This window comes from Molothrus ater, chromosome 5, assembly GCF_012460135.2.
Source record: "Molothrus ater isolate BHLD 08-10-18 breed brown headed cowbird chromosome 5, BPBGC_Mater_1.1, whole genome shotgun sequence".
Lineage (NCBI taxonomy): Eukaryota > Metazoa > Chordata > Aves > Passeriformes > Icteridae > Molothrus > Molothrus ater.
In genome coordinates, this window is record NC_050482.2 from 55826950 (window position 1) to 55848155 (window position 21206).

The 21206-nt window shown below is 40.8% G+C and overlaps 1 protein-coding gene across 1 annotated transcript; it reads right to left on the minus strand.

Moving 5' to 3' along the window:
- Positions 1–501: 501 nt before the first annotated feature.
- Positions 502–21189, minus strand: PARVG (parvin gamma). The gene is made up of 13 exons (XM_036404886.2): positions 21076–21189; positions 16159–16260; positions 15595–15659; positions 12695–12797; positions 11607–11747; positions 11097–11212; positions 10167–10222; positions 9250–9272; positions 7248–7309; positions 7068–7136; positions 6117–6218; positions 2558–2630; positions 502–595 (listed from the first exon to the last, which is right to left on the minus strand). Exons 2-13 carry the CDS (start codon positions 16235–16237, stop codon positions 516–518), a joined length of 969 nt encoding a protein of 322 aa, XP_036260779.1. The 5' UTR covers positions 16238–16260; positions 21076–21189; the 3' UTR covers positions 502–515.
- Positions 21190–21206: the final 17 nt, after the last annotated feature.

Consider the following 21206-nt stretch of genomic DNA (forward strand, 5'->3'; position numbering starts at 1 on the left):
GTTTTGAACTTGAGGTGTGTCTCAGCCCTCCCACTCTGGTGGGTCTTTCTCATCTCTAGTTTTCCAAATGACTCCCCGAAGCAGGAAAATGGGGAGGATGCAACAACTTTCAAAGTCACCTTCAGGAGCAAAGAATACAGGGCCCAGAAAAAACACACATTTAATTTCTTTGCAGCACAGGGGGGGCTCAGAGAATACAGAAGGCAGGATCTGGAATAAGAGCTACAGCCCTAGAATAACACCAGCTGTGGAAATACATTTACAGTTGCTCAGGCTGTGTATGTGAAATCTTGCATGAACAACATATTTGCTATACAGTGTTAACACAGCAAGTGTCAAATACCAGTGCATGCCCAGAAGCAGTTGTAAACAGAGCTGGGAATCCAAAAACCATACCATGGTCTGCAAGGGACAAAACAACAACAACAACAAAAAAAAAAAAAAAAAAAACCAAAAAAAAAAAACCAAAAAAAAAACACCAAAGAAAGGGCAGCTCAAGCTCTTGGCCTTGTTCTTCATGCTTCTTTGGTTCTGTATTTGGAATACAAGCAATACAGAATTCGCATTATAGCCTTCAGATCTCCGTTCACAATATCTGTGGATACACAAACCAGAGACAACAAAACCAGATGGGAAGTATTAGCAATCCCTGGAACAGGATGAGACTGCACCTGCCAAAGACAGTCTCCCACATTTCCCCATTTATAATGTGAACTTGGAAAACTGAATTGCAACAGGAAGCAAAATAGGAACTACAGAGGTAGAAACTAATAATTTATTAAATTAACATGATGAAAAGGGATTTCTGCTGCTGGAAGACAAATAAGAGCAAATAATGCAGAGCAAGAAATTCACTAGCAAAGAGCAGAGTAGATAATTTAATAGGGCTTTATATCTTGAGGGTTTTATGATTATTCTGTGTCAGGAATCATTCTTTTTTTGTTGTACACTTTTTTTGTTGACACTTTATTTTTTGTTGTAGTAATTCCATCATGTTTTGCTGCCATTTGATGCTTTGTTTTTTATTGGATTTTTGGTTTTGTTTTGTTTCTATTGTTTGGAAGTTTTTTTTTCGTTTAGTTTTCAGCTTCTTTCTTCTTGGCTATATAAACTGCTCTTTTATTTTAAAATCTCAGTGGAAGAGGATAATGGATTCAGAGGGGTTTCTGTTCTTCTTATGGTACTGTAAATCACTGGGAGAAAGACCAACAAAGAAACACTAGTAAAATTAGATCCTTTTAGAGTCTAAATAGTGTAGCTCTAGCAATGACTCCTAAATAGTATTAAATTCACTCACTAGCTGAGGATTTCCACAGTGAAGGTAAAGGACTTGAGGATGCTGGCACCAGTATTTCTTATACTGATCAGCTCTGTGTTTGAGGCAGTGTAGAACAGCCATAGGGGAGGAAGGAAAGCCAAAGGGGAGGAAGAAAAAGATTTATTTATTTTCACACAAAAGGTGGATCTCAGCATGGAGACTTGAGCGCACACCCATTACTCTGTTAATGTTAACATAAATAAAAGCTCTGTAGCTTTCCAGGCTCCTAGCTCTGTGCAGCACAGCAAAAAGCCCACAGTTTGTGAATGCCCAGCATGCAAACTGCTGACATCACCAAAGCAGTAGTGGGAAGAGAAAACAAAAGGAAAAACAAAGGAAGCCCTAAATCCTCTTTCCCCCTCCATGATACCATGTGTTATGTACCCAACACATGCACCCACTCACAAATAACTAACAGGGAGCTAGAACTGGAATACTATTTGCTATTTTTAATAAAGATTTTACTTTCTTTTTCAGCAACAAGCTTGTAGAGGAATGCAGAGATTATGTGCCCTGCAAGAGGTCAGACTTCGCAACCACAGCACCACCCATTAATTAACCACATCCCTCCTCCCATCAAGAGCTGTCACCAAATTTTTCTGTGGAGTATTTTAATTGGAAAACTGGACTCATCCAAATGTAGCTTGTCTGCTTGTTTTTGTGGTGGAGAAAGAAAGAGGAGCATGCATGTACATTGATTCAGTGATGGAAGCATTCACTTGAATGAAGGAGATCAAGATCCAGCTCCCAAGTCTTAATCAAGCATAACAGCCACTAAAAAACTGTGACTTTCATATTCAGGAGACTGACCCACCACTTTTCTGAGTTTGAATAGAGTGATCAGTGTTTCTGATTTTCCAGAGAAATTCTTCAAGGTATCTTCCCACAGAAACAAGCTTGCTTTTAATGCACTGAAAGTTTTTATGAGGCAGGAAAACAGCTTTGCCTCCAGCTCAGCTGCTGTAATTTCCCTAGGAGCTGTCACTGGTTTAAAATTTAACAAATACTGAATTACTAAACCGTTTAAGTTTAGTGTAAAGTTACTAAACTTATAACAACCCAACTTTTTTAGTATAGAAATAATGATTTTTTAAAAAAGGTCTTTTGGAGCTGTAGGGCAGCCATGTAAGGAATGTGCCAGTGTCATTTCCAGAACCTGCTTCCTGCAATTACCTGAACTTTTGCTAAGCTGGGATGTCAGCAGTTCTATTCCTGGTAAGTTTGCATGTCATGACTCACCTTCAGAGTTCACAGGAAAATTCAGAAGGCTTCCCTCTGCTAGCAACTCCAGTGCCAGGTTAACATTGTGGAGCTGTTGGAGAGAGAGAGATATATTAATATAGCTGACAATATTTTCTAACCAAAAAAAGGTTTTAAAAGTATTTCTCTAGTAGCTGAAGAACTGATTCATAAATATGTATTTGTATTCCTCTCCTTAGTTTTGATGAAGTGCTCTTCAGAATTTTTATCAATTATCATATAAAATTAGATGTAAAATCCATCTCCAGCAAAACATATCCCATGAGGTGGGCAGAAGAATCCATTTATTTAAAAATAGACCTTGCATGTAAAAGACTTGTGTTAGTGGGGAAAACAGGCTAGATTCCTAACTGGATCTAATGGATGCATGCAGTATATTTCTGGGTATTTTTAAGCAATGCTCATATGCTTACCACACTTGGAAAAAATGAAAAGGGAAAAGTTCTCTATATTTCCTTCAGAATTGCAAAGATCAGGTATGATTGTTAGCTACAAGTTTCTGCTGTACTTCTAAAATGTCTATTCACATTTATAGTAGTGATTATATCCTTAATAACACTCATGAGAAATTAAGCCCACATCTATGAATGAAGGTGAGGAGTTTTTTCTCATTTTTCCTTACTGCTTTTTTCTTTCCCTTCCCCACATAAAAGCAGCATCATACACATAAGCAGTAGTTGTAATCAATTTTTTTAAAGTAATATCACCTTCTAACAGCTTAAGAGTAGTTGTGTACTTGGCTGGTAATTAGCAAATTCCCTTCCTCTAAAGGAGTAACAAGACCTGGATGAACTTCAGATTGTCTCTTCCTGCCTTCCCTGAGCTACTGGGCAGTCTGGGCAATTTATCCTTTGGGAAGCTGTTGTTCCTTGTTATGTTGTGACAATAAGCACAGGAGTCCCCCCTGCACAAGCCAGGCAAAACCCCTGTGCTCTGAAGTGAAGCAACAGATTTATGTTTCACCTGGTTCTCTGGTTTACAAGTAACTGAGGCTGCCTATTTGGATTCAGGTTTGTTTCCTTCCTCTGATAGTCAGCAGACAGGAGAGCTTAAGACCATGCAGTTCTACACAATTTGCTAATTGGAATGAATAAATCAAATGTTTCCTTAGTGAACCAGCACAGGCAAAAAGGGCACATTTCTCTTTCTGTAATACATCAGGGATTTTCAAGGAATGGCAACATGTGCATTTCAAAAAGCATCTTCAGACAGAAATAACAGTAATTCCCCAAGAAAGGGAAGCCATGAAAATAAGGTGCTTTTTCCAGCTGTGCTTTCTGACTCAAAAGAGCTGGACAGTTTTCTAGAATTTACAACTGGACAGCAGCCAGGACATCTGGGGTGTTTCAGCTCTGGGCCTGTTTTGGCAAAAGAACCAAATTCACACAGTTTTGACAAGCACACGAGCCCTCCATCATCATCATAATCTTCATCTCATGACTGTGCAGATATCACCCCTAGTTTCAGCCTGAACTATTTTGTGATTGTATTCTTTGTCTCAGAAAACACACACCTTTCTACATTCACGAGCACCCAGAGCTGCTTTAAAGTTACTTGTAAATGCCTTTTTTAGCAATAAAGACCCAAAAAAAACTTGCTGCAAACCTGCCCATGTGCAGTGTTAGCTTCTTGCACCTCAAAATTGATCATCTCCTAAATTTCTGTCATGAAATTGTTTTGGTTACAAGGAAATGTAAGGTGGATGCACCACACTGATCCCAACAGTGCATGTGGTTGTCACCATTCCAACAACAAATGAGATCTTTTAAATCTCAGCAGAGGCTATGTCTTTATACTTTACTGCACCCATTAATGTCTAAAATAACAGGGAGTTAGAAAGCACAGGAGAATTGACGACACGTTTTGTGTACAAATGACAGCTGGACTATGGCTGATCAATATTTTTAGTTGTCATCCCACTTTTCATTTTGTAATGAGCATCAGAGGAGAAACAAATTGGAAATACCACTTCGGCAAACTGTTCAACAGCAAGTCCAGTCCTTAGGAGTAACTTTGCTAAAATGAAATTATTGTACTGAAGCAGTACCCAACCCCATTCTATTCTTCTCTGATGCCAATGATGGGCAGGGTAGGAACTAGAAAGTCTGAGCTTTGATTTGTACCAGAATTGTACCAGGGCTATCTCATTTCCAGAAAGACATCTGTGAGGCTAGAATAGGGCTGAACCAAAAGGAAAATGGTTATTTATGAATTTTTAAATAAGAAAATATTCCGTGACTTCCTCTGAATAAAGCTAATGGAAATGTTAAAAATTTCTGTCCAACTCAATGGGAACAGACCAAACAATTTTGAAAACTAAATGGAAGAGAAAGGGAAGAAAAACAACTCTAAGGAAATGTTTTGATTATGTATGATTAGATGCTTCAAAATATATTTTCCCTGTTCTTGGATTTAAAAAAAACCATAAAACAAAAAACAAAAAACCCACTTTTTTTCCTAATACTTTGAACAGTTGCCAACTGACAGCAATAAAATTTTGACAACATTTGAACCTAGGTGTCAAACAATTGTGCTTTTAAACTTTCTGATGAAAAGCTCCATGGGAATATTTATTCGTTAATATAGGACCTCTGAGAATTTTTGTTACAAATAAATATTGCCCAGGGGCATTAACTGTGCCAGGGTTGGGGAAAAGATGAAAGCTTCATCTGTGCAGGGAAGCCGTAATGCAAACCATGCCAGAGGAGAGATTTTCTTCTCTGGCAGCTCTCAAGCAAAAAAGATCTGACACATTTCACTTCCAGAGATTTGAGCACAAAACAGAAAAAATAGCTACAGTTTCAAGATTTTCAGAGCTACTCAGAGACCCAAGTGAATAAAAGCCTACCCACACCAGAGACAATCTGAAAATACCTCAAATATCTCAAAATATATCAACATTCCAGACCTGTGGAGGAGGCAGCCCAGCACACACTTCCTTCTGGCTGGTGACAGCTTTTACTTTTAAAGCACAGATGAAATCTGCCTGGTAGAGGTGGAAAGAGATGCCAAGCAGGTCTGGCTGAGTATGTTACAGCCCCCAGCCTTGGGGGAGGAAAGGATGTAAACTCTCAAGAGTTACCCAAACAGAGAAGGGACCTTCAAAATGTTCTGGCCATGTCTTGATTAAGGTATATTTTTAGGGCAACATAAAGGAACTTACAGGGATCCATTTCTGCTCTGCAAGATGTGTCATCCTCTTCAAATCCTGTTTGCAGCATAGACTGGTAGAAGACAACACACCCATTTTCCAGCACACAGAGCCCTGGATTTCACCAGAAGGCTGCAGAAGCATGGCCAATGCCAAACAAGTGCAAGTAACATGTGTTTGCCTCCCATGAGAAGCTAATTTTGAAGAGGACACCGACCTGTTCTGAGATATTTTGACAGCACTGAGTGCCTGTGTTGGCACTGCCCCAAACCCCCCTCCTGCAAACACTGTGGGCATGGAAGTTCACACACAGCAGCAGCAGTGCAAGCAAGAGGCAAAACACACAGTTTTATGGCTCAAGCTCTACATAATTACAGAACAACCTACCATTTCCATGGTGCTGGCCGGAGTCAGGAAGAAATTCCTTAAATTCAGAAAGTAACCCTCTAGTTGTCCAATTAGGAGAAGTAAGATAACCCCATCTGAAAACTAGATAAGAATTACCTGAAAATTATTGCCTTTAGTAAGCTATTCCAGTAAATGCCATTCTAGCAATAAAGGAATTTAAATGTTACTCAGGCAAGCAGACAGTCTAATGACCCAGCTCCCTCAACCTCTTCCACAGTGAATTTCATATTTAATTACGTAAGGCTCCCAAATTCATATTTGTGAAAATACAACCTTGTAAAAGGACAGCTATTAAAACAAACAACTCCAAATAGGAAAACACTTCAGATGAGCACAAATGCATATCTATAAATAATAGAAAATTGTGCCTAGTTAGGTATGACAAAACACTTGAAAAACTTCTTTTCTTACAGTTGCCCACTGGAAAAATTCAGAAGAGCACCTGAGTGCTCTTTTCACCAGAGCCCAGGGTGCTCAGCCCAAATTCTCTTGCAATTTCATACTCTAAAGAAGCTCTACAGTCAAGGATGAGACTTTGAAATGTGATGAAAATAAGGCCTTCATACCATGAAGCAAATGCAACATCAACAATCACTAAATACAAGAATCAACTTGATTTCCATTTCAATGTTCTGGAGACTTTTATTTCCATCCTGACAAAGAGAGCACCCTTAGGAGCTGGGCAGACTCTGAAAATTACTCCCTGTAGCATTACAAAAGACAGCATTCAATACAAAGGCTGTATTTTTGCATTAATTATTAGCTTCAGAAACTTCAGAGACCAAAGCTGGGTATCTTTACTTAAACCTGGAAATCATAATGTTGCCAAATTTCAAATTTACTGTAATAAAAAGGAGAATTCCTAATGGTGAGAGGGAACACCCAAGCGGCTGACAAAACATGGGTACCATGCAGCTAGGAGCACGCTACCTGAGATTCGATGTCTTTCACATTTATTCCTAATTTTCCAACATGCTGGTCAACAAATTCCAAAAGTGCCTAAAGAAATAAAGGGAAGAAAGGGGGAAAGGAAAAAATAACTTTTCTAGACTTTTCTAGTATTTAAGCTCAGCCTAACAGATTTTGATGTCTATTAAAAAAGTAAATTACCTTTTTTACAGCATCCAGTTTATCTGGATCACAGCTAAATAATTCATCAAAGGCATCATCTTCTGTATCAAAACAACATTAATTGGTTTCATTTTTAATAACTGAGAGATCAGAGCTTTGATGTGGCTACAGAAGGAGAAAGGTATTTGCAACTTACAATCCAAGGAGGAAAAGAGTAGCAGGGAGGCAGACAAAGATGCTGCTTTTATATTTATCAGAGGACAGGATGACAGGCTTCCCTTCAGCCTGACCACATCAGAGAAAACAATTTACTTCATTCAGTTCTGTAATTTTCTCCTGCAGAGGTTCTCAGTTTGTGCTGCCACCAGTCTGAACACTGGCTAAGTTTCACAATACTATGGTTTATTTCTTTTCACTTAAGTGTTTTTTTTACCCTGAACTTCTGGGATAAAATGCAGGGAGCAGAAGAGCTATGTGTTTTACTGCTCTCCTCAAACAGAAATGTCAGTTACACCAAATTTGGAGAAAAATACCAATCCTCCTTCCTTCAAAAAACCACAAACAATATACGGAGACTCTGCCCTTCCTCTGAAAAGAGACCTCAAAAATGGCCAGTTCTGCCACCCAGTTTAAAGTGGGTGAAGAGCTGGTGCCAGCAGAGCTGTGCCAGAGAACTAGCAGTAGTCTAAAACTTCCAAGGAAATGAAATCCATCCAAGTCCCACCTTCACCTCCCCTTTCTGCCCTGGTGCAGCAAAAGCAGGATCCATCTCCTCACCCAGCCACAACCTGGCTCTGGTTCAAGCATGAGCAAAATACTTGACACTCCCCAAGCAAGGAGAGGCACTCTGGCAGCTCAGTTAAATGGAGAACCAGCTTCTACAGCACAGGAAAGCAGAGGTAGCTTTGCTTAAGGGAAATTCCTCCCAAAAGATAGTGACAGAGCAGCCTCCTTGGTGAAAGGGATTCCTCTGGTTTCTCTGTTCTGCGGGTTGCTGCAGGAGCAATGCCAGGGAATAGGTGAATCCATCAAACAAATCAGAGAGAGCCCTCTTCTGGAGCCACACTTTGGGATTTCTCTCTTTGCTAAGAAATCTCTGTCAAAAATAGAGAGCATCTTGAAGAGTGAATTGCAGATTTCTCTTCCCAGCAGAATCAGCCCACGACAAGAAACACCTAATTATGGTTGGGGTTTTTTCTTCCTTTTTTTTTTTTTTTCTAGTTTTATTTTCCTTTTTTTTTTTGCTTGGGGCAAGGGGTGAGAGTTGGAGTTTTTTTCACAATTTCAGCCCACACTATAGAACACTCAGTGGAATAAGTGATAAACAGATATTAAATTATATCATTTGCACCTCTGCAAAGGATGAAAATGCCAAAATAAAGGACACAGAAGAGAATTCAAACCGTTCCCTTGGTTCTCTAGGGGTGCAGTGTGCTGCTTTGCATCAGGGAAGAGCAGCTCACACTGAATTTGGAGCATGTGCCCAGACCTTCTGGAGACTTTGCCCACGGGGACATTTTTCACCTCAAGTGTTTCCCAGACCTCAAAATCCCTAAGGGTAAAAGCTCTGGGGATGTTTGACTGAGCTGCCATCCATGACGCAGTACCAGTGGATTTCAAAATCTCATTTGCAAACTGTGGGAAGGAAAGTACAAAACCTGGTAGCAATGAGAAACACAGTTCTGAAACCTTTATAAATAGTTCCAACAGTGAACATGGGCCATGCACAAATCCAAGCTGGCATTTTGCCTCCAGCCAGGTTTCTTTTTTGGGTCATCAACCCACTTTCATGCCCTGTCTCCCCTCCCATCTGTTGCCTGTAGCCCACAGGCAAAGTGACCACCCATTTTCCAAGCTGTATTCTGTTGGTATGAGCAGGCAGTAACAGAAGACATTTGGAGAAAAACACGAGGAAAAAATCCATGAATCTCCATTAACTTTAGTGGGAGCATACTGATTTTATCATGGGGTAAAAATGGATCAGGACATGGTGTATAAAAGCACATAACAAAACACTGAACTTGGCAATGCCAGCACTTACTTGACTGCGCTTCTATATTCTCTCTGGAAGTGCAATAAAAAGCAAGAATTAGAAAATTGATTCAGCAGAGCTGATCTTGTTCATAAGCTTTGCTTATCTGCTATCCTGTAAAGCAGGAGATAGAGTTCAAAGTGGCATTAACTTTATTTCAGAGTGACTTTCCAACAGACATTTTTAAGTAGATTGTATCTACTATATCTGTGTAGGGTCTTGGAAACATATGAGATTTTAACTGGCCCACACATCAATGAACATTTATTTTACAAGCACAATACTCAATATCCTCTTCCAAAAAGCTGCTCATGATATTAGAGCTTGAAGATGTTTTGGCATATAAAAAATGACAGTAGGAAAATCTGTTTACAGTTCTTAGAATGATGTGCATGTTTTTTTGGTATATAAATGGTATCCTACTAAACTCCTTTAATAATGGCAATACCTCACACACTAAATACCTCACACAAGCTAAAACATTTCTTTCACAGTAAAATAAGAAAATAACAGCCTCCTTTCTCCTTATTTATGAAAAAAAAACAGCAACAAATTTAAAGTAGGTTTAAACCTTTGTGGCTTTAGAAAATTTCCAGTTTAGTCTGGCACAGGTAAATTTACAGTACTGAAATGTTATTACTATATTTGCTATGAAATTCCCTGGCAATAACAAATGCTAAGTTTAAGGAATAATCATACATATTGTTTTATATATATAGAATAAATAAAGGTATTGCACCATAATGCCAAATGGGAAGAGGGGAATAAAAAAAAGAGAAGAAATCAGAGAAACAGCTCCCATGCATTTACCTGCCTGGGCTTACACCTTTTTCATCATCATCCCAGCTACTTTTTGCAAGGGGGAACACACCCACAATGTTTCTTTTCTGACTGACAGTGTAAAAAACAGATATGTCCCCACTTACTTGTTTTCTGTGATATATTCCACCGCATTTGATGTCTTTAATCCTACAGAGGTGACCTGTTGAAAGGACAGTAAACAGTGTTGGGTTTGTCACACAAAAATATTCCGTAAACAAGCTTTCATGACCTGTTTGCTGCCTTAAATGATTATCAGAGGGTACTCAGTCAATAACTCCAGTACAATTAGTACAGATACTTTGAGAGATTTCTGCTTCCTTCTGCTCTCTTCAGTCTCAAACAGGAAATCTCTTACTTCCTCATCAGAGGAAGTCCTTGGTGTTTGCTGCTCCTCCCTTTCATGCAGTGAAAAACATTGTGTTTACATACACTGGTGGTGTAATTTTTGCAATTATAAATATTTAAATATATTTATTGTAAATAAATATAAAATAAATACATATTATAAAATATAATAATAAAATAAATAAATCATCTCCTACAGTCTCGGAACAGACTTTAAGAAACAAAATAGAGGAGAAGACATGTAGATATCTGCTTGTAGAGAAAAATACCAAAATGTTACCCTAACAGAAAGGGAGTAAAATTCCCATCACCTAAAGAAAGAAATATTCAGCATCAAAAATACTTAATGATTTATGAATACAATCTTCTGTTTTAAAATATTTAGAGACAGTAACACTAGAATTTCTTCAGTTTCTTCTTTACAGAGGTCAACATCTGCTTTCAGTTTCGACCATTCCCTTGTTTGGCTGAGGAAGAAAAACAGCATAGTGCTTTTCCCCTTTTAAAGACAGAGTATCCAAACTGAATACTCAATCTAATCCAACAAACTCAGAAATTGAAAGGTGTGGTTCACAGAAAATACGAGTATCTCTTTCACAGCTGCACACACATTTCTTCTAATTCTAAGCAGGTTAGCCTTGTGAAGGGACTCTAGGATCTACTGTAACAAATACTGAAACTACAAATACCTCGATGGTGATTGTCTCCACTTGAACATTTGGAGGCAGAGCCAGGGTGGGTTCAAAGTGCTTTGCTATTGCAACAAGAAGATGCAGTGTGCTCAGTAAGTCCTTTGCTAAGATAGCTATAAAGGAAGAAAACAATGCTCAGTGTGCAAAACATGTGAACTTCCCTCCAACATCATGAATTCTCCCTGTGCAGAGAACCCCAAAGTCATGGAGAGCCATAACACCAGTGGGACACCAGATTGCAGTTTGTATAATATCAAAATTTAGCAATAGCACAGCTTAAAAGTGAGATATACAGGGATGCTGAGGGTTCTCAAGTGATTCACAAGCCGCACACTTAGAGGAGGCAGACCCAGGCAGGTCAGATATTTCTGTCTCACTTTTGATTCAACTAGTAATTGAAAACAGGTTGTTTAATTACTGTTCTGGCAGCACATTGCCTCACAGCAGCCTTATAGCACAAGAAGCCTGTGATGAATAATTTTTCTTCGATTTCACTTCTGCACCTACATTCCACACTCCATTTCAGCTGACTTTCTTCCAGTTGCAAACACTTGGCCACGATTTCCAGAATCACTGAGAGTTTCTTTCGCTGTTTTTTTTCTGTTAATGCAATCTTCTCAACATCCAGCTTGAGAGATCCTAAGTTTTCTTTTACAGAGGATCCATAGGAAGAAGAAGAATGTATTTTAACATCATTGTAGGGAAAAAGAAAATAATTAGAAACATAAAATGACAGTGGAGCACACAAACTCTTGTTTTTAATGTTCAGTATCATTTAAGAGCTCTGCAAAAGGGAGAGGACTCAAGTCACTCCTTGTAGCATCATCCCCCAGCCCTAGCTTTTTTCATTTCTTCTACAGAAATCCAAGGAGTGAATCTTTTCTGTAGATAATGTACAAAATCGATATCAATTCATATATAGAAGTTCATTGCTCAGGCAAGTAAACTATGAAAAATCAGCCAGTCCTGCTCATGCTGCTGCTCTCAGCCCTGGTGGAAAGGAAATAGATTTAAAAGACTACCCCAAGGAGAGTAAAAAGGGAAAGAAAAATGTAGTAGGGACAGGAGAGATGGAGAAATAGGTAACAGACTGCTCTAGGAGGCCACATCTTTATACAAGCACCACATAGTGCCAAAAAACTCTTAGATTTTACCAGTTCCAGAACCAGAACAGTTCTTTGGACCCAGCTTTTTTTTTGCCTTTTTTTTTTTTTTTTTTTTTTTTTTTTTATGCAGGAAAACATATATTGCAGTGCTGATTCCATCCAATGTTTTTGGTAGCACCACAAGCCACCTTTGTGTCCCTGGTTTATGCTCCTGGTTTGTGTTCCTCCTTCATTTCAGAAGTGCTGAATTTCACACTTCATAGTTAACCTTTTCATTATGTCAACTAGCAAGTATTAAGAATTTCTTAGAAGTAAAATAACCATGTGAAACAATAGTGGGAATTTGTTCAGAATTGTGATTATCACAGCTGGCCCTCAGTGCAGTGAGAAGTGATGACAGGTCCCCCTGTGATTCCTGAGGTTTATTCTCTGATTGGAAAGCTCCTCCATGAGATGTCTGCAAGAGCTAAACTCAAAGGACCAGCTCACCCAGGAGATGATGAAGTACCAGCCCATCATACAGGTCTTCTTCCAGACTTTTAACTACTATGTGTTCCTCTTTCAGAGTTCTGTTGATCCACTCAGTCAAGAACTGCAGGGGAAAACAAAGCAATTATAATCCTGTTGTTCAGACAGCACAGCACTCAGTGCTATATTCTGTTTCACCTCTCTCTTCAGTCCCTTATCTCAGATCTTGGTTTGCTTTCAATCTCCACTTCCTTTGTGCTTTTTGGTTGTTTTCTAAAGGGTTAGTTTTTCCTAATAATCAAGTGAGACAGACATCTTGCTACTTACAGTCTGAGGAATTATGTTATACAGCTCGAGAAAGAGACACTCTACCCGCTTCCACCAGGGAAAAGGCTGCACAGTATACTTCCCATCCCCTGACTGCATCCCACATCACAGAATTCACACAAATTCAATTGCCAGGCAGAAGTTTGTAAGAAAAAAATCTTGGCTCATTCTGTGGGTAGTTTCTTGTACTCATCCACACTATTAGCACTCCTTCCTCTCATCCCCTGATTTTGTTTTCTTTTTCTTTCTGCAATGTTGTACCACTCAATCCCCAAATACCTCCTTGGAACTTTCTTACGAGGTAGTCCTCCCACTGGCCTTTCAATATCCTTCCTGCCTTTGCAAAGGGGAAGCTGCTCAGGAAGCCAAGGTCTGGCTACAAAAGGAGAGGAACCACATGTGCTTCTAGATGGAAGAACAAAGCAGTTCCTCGGTGCTTCTCCAAGCATGTGTTTTATTCACATGTGTTGAGGGAAAAGGAATATGACCTGGTGAAGCAGAACAGAAAAGCAGTAGCCCCAGCTGGCTGCCAACATGAGCATCCCTCTTGTAAGAGGGAAGGGTATTGCTTTTATTGCTGTGATTGTTATGAGTGAGTGTCTGGAGTGGATTATATCCTTCTCACTTGCTGTAAACAGAGGAGAAAATTCGTACCAGATTCCTGTAAGCTTGCCAACATTAACAAAAATGTAAGAACAGTTTGAAAAGTCTCTGAGAAGCTTGAAACTGCACAAGAAATAAAAAAGCCTGAACTGGGAAGCTGTCAAACAGTAAAAGGCATCCTCAGCTAAAAAATAACAAGAGCAGAAAGCTGTGCTCTTCAGCTGATGCTTTGTGACTCTTCGGAGGTGTGAGGGGTAGAGCAGAACCCTGAACACAAGAGTCCAGCCAGAGGGAAGTCAGAAAAGCAGCAAGCACTGCTGAGCAGCCCTATGGCATCCCTCCTTTGCTCTCCCATCCTGCAGCTCACACAGTTCTGCTTTCTGCCCAGTTGTGGGGGCCCCACTCAGCTGCAGAGCAGATCCTCCTGTCTACAAATGAGCAAACAGGGAAAGGAGAAAAGGAATACTTTGTGAAGTTTGCTGCTGGCTTCCAAATTTAACCATCTTCTATTTTACATGCAGCTGGATATTTATAGCAACTACAGGAAGCCATTTCATATTTCTCACTTCTCCAAAGCCACTTCAAAATGAAAATGCAGTGAAAGTGTCTCTCCCCAGTGAGTTTCTTTGCTTCCCTTGTTCTTCCCTAGAAGATTCCTCCCTGTCCCTGTCTCCATCCCAAATGTTTCTCTAGAGAAGCCATCAAATCTTTAGATTAGGAAGGCAATCAAGGGGCACTGATGGAAACCTAGAGGACTTTGTCTCCCTCAGGACACAATTTCCATCTCCTCATCACCCAAATAAAAGACATTAGACAGTGATGAACATCATTTCAGGAATCTCTGACAGGAAATGGATTAAGCACTGAAGTTCACAGAAATTTTCATAACTGAGGAAAACTCTTAATTTTCGGTAATCTCAAAATAAAAAATCCAGTCTTTCTGTAGACAACATAATTGATTTTGCAGCACCACTTTTCAGGCTTTCCCTTTGGTATAACAACATCATGAAAACCTGACACAAAATCAAAAATTTTTGATCAAATGTGCATGAATACCTAATATAGAAACACACCTACCTACATGTTTATAAATGCTACAAAATGCAAACAACAGCACATATCTTAAGCTGCTTTTCATAATATTTATAACAATTTCAGCACCTCTATAATGCAAGGAGTGCATAAGACACATGCCATTTTTCTTCCAGGAAGTTTTATTATGTGGACTGTGTCATTAGAGAAATTGAAACAGTGATTGAACTCACTGGGGAGACTTTCAAAATTAGATGGAAATAAAGTACTTGCCTGTGGAATAGGACTCATCCTTCACAGTTACCTCAAGAAGGTAATGCACCATAGAAGGACCTGAAAGCTTTCATCCTGAATTCCTGGTAATTTGCATACTCTTCATCCCATCCCCCTCTGCTCTTTGCTAACCTTGCCAGCTGAGCCAGCTGCTAGTGAAGGCTGCTGCAAATCAGTAGAGCACTCCTAAAAGTTACCATGGGATCAGTGCAGCAAACCTGCACCATATCTCTTTTTAGTCACAGCAAATGCTGACATTTCTGCTTGAGATGCCAAGATTTCCAAGAATCCCTGGATTCTTGTAGCTGCTACATTACCATCACAATGAAAGAGCAACTGGGTGCTTCTGGTGTGGCTCACGAACACAGCCCAGGTTAGGAGAGGTGTCACATCAGAAGCCACTCAGGTTTGTATCTGCACTCCACACCCAGCAGTGCTCACTGCATTGGAAGCTTGATTCTGTATGGCCTCAGCCACCCTGATGCTGTCCTGGAACAAAAGTTTGGCTTCCTTTGTGTGAAGCCCAAATGCCAAAAGCAGAGTTCATTCCCATCTGTAGAGACTGGGGACTATGGTCAGAGGGCTGGGCAATTTACAGGGCTGAAAAAGGTTAAAGAACCAGGTTCTTTGTTTGCTTTAACACAACTCGCGGTGAGGGTTAAACAATGCAGTAAAAGAAGTGGTACCAGTTTCAATTCTTCCAGTTTGGGGTTGTTGCTTGAGGTTGGTTTTATGAGTTTTCTCTTCTCGCCTGTGGAAGGAAGCAAACAAGATTCATCACAGTTATCAGATATGACTAAAGCAAGTGCAGCTAAATCTGCTATCAGTTTGATATTCCCAATATTGCTGATTGCCTGATGTAGAAGCATTTATTTTTCATTTTAGCTAATTCCTTATGAGCAAAAAACTGGTATAGCAGACTACTAAACTTGCTGTTGGAAATTATGCTTCAGTGTACTTCAAATGAGTAAGATCTAGATGGACAATTCTAGAAAGAGGAAAACACACTTGGTCAGATATGTGTGAAACTTAAATTTCCGTTAAAGGACCAGCTGGACTTTGTTTTGATTCTTCATGATCTGCCCCCAAAGAGTCAGCAGCCAAATGACACACACAGGGCTTACTCATTTTTGATACAGCCATGGGATCACTGCTGAAAAATATAGAATTCATTTGCGCAGCACATTTTCTGTTTGGACCTTCAGGTGATTCTTTGGCATTTTTTCTGTCCTGGTTCATAAAGCACATACCTTTAGCAATGACATCTGCAGTTAGGATTTGATCAGGTGTAGAAGGCTGTGTAAATGCATTTAAAAAGTCTGGATCCATTATCTTTAATCACTCCTGGTAAACTGGTAAAAAACATTGGGGGGAAGGGAACATCAGTAAAGGGACATAAAGATCCAAATTAGTGCTAAGAAAACAAACAAACTGAAGGGGGTTTTTTTATCAGTTACTATTTCATCACTAGCTGCTTTTAAAAAAATCTGAAAATATATTTAAATGTGTGCAAAGAAAAAGAAGTTAAAAACAATTTTCATTATTTTGTGTTAATCATCAAAACATAGGAAAAAAAGACCTGAAGACCTGAACTAAAACTTGTTTTAATCACATCTAATTGTATTTTCCCTGTATTAGATAAGTAAAATCCTATTTCAGCTGAAGTGAAAAAAAAGCTTCCCTAGGTATTCATGGATATGAAATACCATGAATGCTAGAAAATATAAAAATTATCAGTACTTAAGGAGTATTAAATCAAGAACCCAGTAGTTATATTACTGAGACAAGTTACTAAATATAAGCAGCTTCCTTTATTGGAACAGCTGGTACAGATGTGGGGAGACGAGGACAGCTATTGACATCTGAATAGTCTCTTTTACAAATTCTAGTATAGAGTCATAGACTCAGTTAAATTGGAAAAAAACTTCTGAGAACATTGAGTCCCAACTGTTCATCCACCACTAAACCGTGTTCCCAAGTGCCACATCTGCATTGCTTTTGTATCTTTCCAGGGATGGTGACTCCAACACTTCCCTGGGCAGCCCCTTCCAATGCCTGAGAACCCTTTCAGTGCAAAAATTTTCCCTCATGTCCAACCTGACCCTGCCCTGGCACAGCTTGAGGCCATTTCTTCTCATCCCATCATTTGTTCCCTGGGAGCAGAGCCCAATCCCCCCCCGGCTGCCCCCTCCTGTCAGGGAGTTGTGCAGAGCCAGAAGAGCCCCCCTGAGCCTCCTTTTCTCCAGGCTGAGCCCCCCCAGCTCTCTCAGCCCCTCCTGGTGCTCCAGCCCCTTCCCCAGCTCCGTTCCCTTCTGTGGACACGCTCCAGCCCCTCAATGTCCATTTCCTGTCCTGAGGTTCCCAGAAGTGCCCCAGGATCTGAGGAGTGGCCCCAGCAGTGCCAGCCCAGGGGACAGTCACCGCCCTGGCCCTGCTGCCACACCATGGCTGGCACAGCCCAGGTGCCATTGGCCTCCTGCCCCCCTGGGCACACCTGGCTCCTGTCCAGCCGCTGTCCCCAGCACCCCCAGGGCCTTTCCCAGCTTTCCAGCCCCTCTGCCCCAGCCTGGAGCTACAGGGGGTTGGTGTGACCCAAGGCAGGACCGGGCCCTTGGCCTTGTGGAATCTCAGAGCACTGGCCTGGGCCCATGGATCCAGCCTGTCCAGATGCCTCTGCAGAGCCTTCCTGCCCTCCAGCAGATCCACACTCCCACCCAGCTGGGTGCTGTCCATGAACTGACCGAGTGAGGCCTTGATTGCCTTGTCCAGATCATCAATAAAGACATTAAACTGGCCCCAGAGCTGAGCCCTGGGGACTCCTTGGGACTGGTCACCATCTGGATTTTACTCCATTTCCCACTGCTCTCTGGGCCCAGCCTTCCAGACATGCAAGAAGCAAAATGGTTCTTCATAAACTAAATGCACACTGATTTAAGTGCCAGAAATCAGAATTACAAACTGCAACTGTACTGTGGCCTGCAGAGGTGAAAGAAATTACAGGAGGATGAGGGCTCTGGACACTTAGAGCAGACTATAGTTCTAGCATGAGTAAGAGAACTCATCCTTCCCAACAGTCCAAAAATCTTTGGAAGTCAGAGCAGAGCAGTTGTCATGACCAGACTTTTACTGCTGGGCCACTGTAGGAGAGGGAGAGGGGATGCTGACTGGTTTTGTGGTTTTTTTTAACAGAAAATAAGATGCTCCAGAGGTTCCTGCAGGAGAGTTCTTCCACTCCCTACCCATGGTGCCCACATTGAGAGCCCTGTTTCCTAACTCCTCCTGTGAAATGAGTGGAAATGGGACTTTTAAAAAACAACCCAGAGCATTTAAATGAGTAGTTAATCCTAGTTTTAGGAAAAGAAACTTTCTAAAGTGCACTTCAGGCACCTGGCTGGTGCTGCAGGTGCCTGAAGTGAGGTGCTTCCACCACTCAGAGCAAGGCACCTGCTGAAAATGCTGTGGCACAGAACATCTCCAAAGTGACCTTCCTCTGCTCAATAGCTTTATACACAAAAGAGCACAGTGCTGCTCTGAAGGCTTTCACATTTTTCTTACAAAGGCCAGTCAGTATGTTATGAACATGTGTTTTAACAAAGATTTGCCAAAGCTGACAGAATATGAGTAGAAAATAGTAATTGGATGCTTTTGCACATCAATCTGGTAAAACAAATTGGTACAAAATTGCCAGCAAGGCACTAGGAGAAAGGGTCACAAGAGAATTCATTTCATTATGGTGACGGCAAAACTGAATGCCATCTGTAAAAAGGTGCTTGATTGAAAAAGATAGGAGAAATTGAGTGATGTAGTGCCTGAGGAACAACTGAGCTGTGTGAGATAAGACTGCCCAGATGAAATTAACTGAGAGAAGTTAATTAACAGAGAGCAACCCAAAGGACAACTTATTTTTAAATTAGGTTTCTGACAGCTGTGATGCCTTGGGGAAGTCCAGCTTATAACAGAAATGGCCTGTGTAAACCACAACTTATTCTCACTCAATATTCAATATTTGCAATATTCTATTTGTGTATCTTTTACTTCCTTCAACTATCTTTTTGGCCAAGAAACCTGAACATCAGAAGCCACTCTAAAATTTGGAAACCTGTAAGGAAAGGCCTGAAATTCAGAATTTGCAATAAGGTAGCATAATACCCTCTAGGGCCTCAGTCCTATGTGTCAATCAGAGTTAAAATTGCTACCCTGGGTAAGATTAACTTGCCTGGTATCCAGTCCCCCCCTTTCAGTACCTTAGGAAAAAAAAAAAAAAAACAGAACCCCAAAATATATAAGCAGTGCAAGGGTATAGAGATACTTCTCCAAAACACTTTACCAGTCTGCAGTTCAGACTTCCCAAAGCAAAGCTGGGGGGCCTGGTCACTAGGAGCTGTCAACACATTTGCTCCCCATGAACTCCCTGCTCACCCCTTGAACATGTGTCTGTCTCTCTCAGCCCTCAGCAGTGAGGAGGTGCAGTGTGGCCCTACATCACCTGAAGCCCCATCTCCTGTTGCTTGCTCTGACCCACCAGCTGTTCCTGAAGGCACCAGGCAAAGACCAACTGATCCACATTTTCCACACCACTGTGTTAATGCTCCGTGTCACTCCTGCCCTAGAAGCCCAAAGCCTCCACGTCCATCTCTTTCTAAAACTGAGCAAAGACAGCCTACAGTTACCCTTCCCTGGAAAACCAGCTGCTCATCCTCAGTGCTCTTTTCTGAGCTTCCTCCAGCATGATCACAACCTTTTGGAAGTGCTAGGAACCAGACCTGCCCAGATTTAGAAGGGTACACTGCAGCATGCACAGTGGTCTCTGCTCCTCTCCTCCTAAGTCCTGCTTGCTTTTTTCATCACTGCTGACCCTTCATTGGGAATTATCTATTGGATCTCCAAGATCTTATTCCTACATAGCAACACACCAATGAGAGCCCATCATTTATTTTATTTCAGCTCACATTTATCAGTATTGATTTCCCACAGGCATTTCGTAGCCTGAGAACTGCAGTTCTTCAGCATTTAATAGACCCACTGCTTATTACTCATAATTAGCATTCACAAGCAGCCCTTCATGTGGCTATGCAGCATATTGGTGAAGCCTAGTCCCAGGCAACAGCCTTTTGGAGAATAACATACTGCAGGAACAACACAAAATGGAACATGCTGGGGTTGGGACACCTCCTTGGGTGAACTGTTTAATGAAAAACAGGAAAGGTCAGAAGAGTTGTTTCTCACACACAAATTTCCATATTTGCTGCAACCAGCTCCTGCCTCTCATCAGTTAAATTTTCTGCTCAGAGCTGTGGCTGACATCCTGGTTTTCCAGCCCCCATCCTCATGCACAAATTTTTTTATCAGTAGTTGGAATACATTGTAAGAGACAACTGCTCAAACACTGACTGTACAGGCATTTCATTACAGCATCTTTAAATAAAATAGATGGTAAATTATGGACTATTCAAAGGAAATTGCATTCTCTGAATGAAATGCTCATTCTCTGAGAATGCCCTGGATGTACAGGCTTTCCTTTAAACCCAAGGGGTGTTTGATTTCTCATGTGCCACCTGCAGTGGCTGCCAAGAAGAGAATTGTTCTTAGGTCAGGAGTTAGGCTATTGCACAAACTTGCCATGTCACATCTACTGATAAAAAACTAATTCAAGTTGGGTCAGAGCTCACTTTTCCTCCATGAGCCTTCACAGGGTCTGGCTCCCAGACATCCCCAAAGCACCACACAAAGCACTAAATGGGGGTCTCTGGCTTACAAATCAGCTGTAGAATATTCACAAGGCACTTTCCAATGCTACCAAACTCTTTCACCTGTTTCATTTCCTGTTTCAAAAGACAAAAGTCCCACTCTGCCTAGCTCAAACAAGTAGATCACACAAAGGAGGAGAAAAAAAAACAAATGGGAATGTTAACAGTAATATTTCGACCTTTGGGAAACCAGAATTAAAAAATAAATGAGGGGGAAAAAATGCACATTGTGCGCCCAGTTTAAAATTTATTTTCACTTCCCTGTGTAGTATCAGACTTCTCAGGAGCCATCTTTGCGTATAAGTATCAGAAGAGATGTTATCTTAGTAAGAACAATACACACAGACACAGAAAATCTCCCAGTTAAGAACATTAATTATGAAAAGAAAGCACCAAAGGAGCCTCATTTTCCAGACTTACTATTCTCTCCTTCAGTAACTCTCCAGAAGCTCTTCCAAGACCTTGTCCCAGCAGTAAGGATGCAATTTCTGGGGGTGAGGGCTGAGCCCAGGCTTGGAGGTCTCCCATGCAGGGTAGCACAAAGCACACAA

Bases quoted from the DNA above. Each gene is read 5' to 3' on its own strand.
- PARVG (XM_036404886.2), bottom strand. From the start codon at position 16,237: ATGGATCCAGACTTTTTAAATGCATTTACACAGCCTTCTACACCTGAT. The intron at 7,137-7,247 runs GTAATTTACTTT...TTATTTCTTTAG, and splicing joins AACTGGATGCTGTAAAAAAG to GCACTTTTGGAATTTGTTGA. The intron at 2,631-6,116 runs GTAGGTTGTTCT...TCTCTCCAACAG, and splicing joins CGGCCAGCACCATGGAAATG to CTCCACAATGTTAACCTGGC.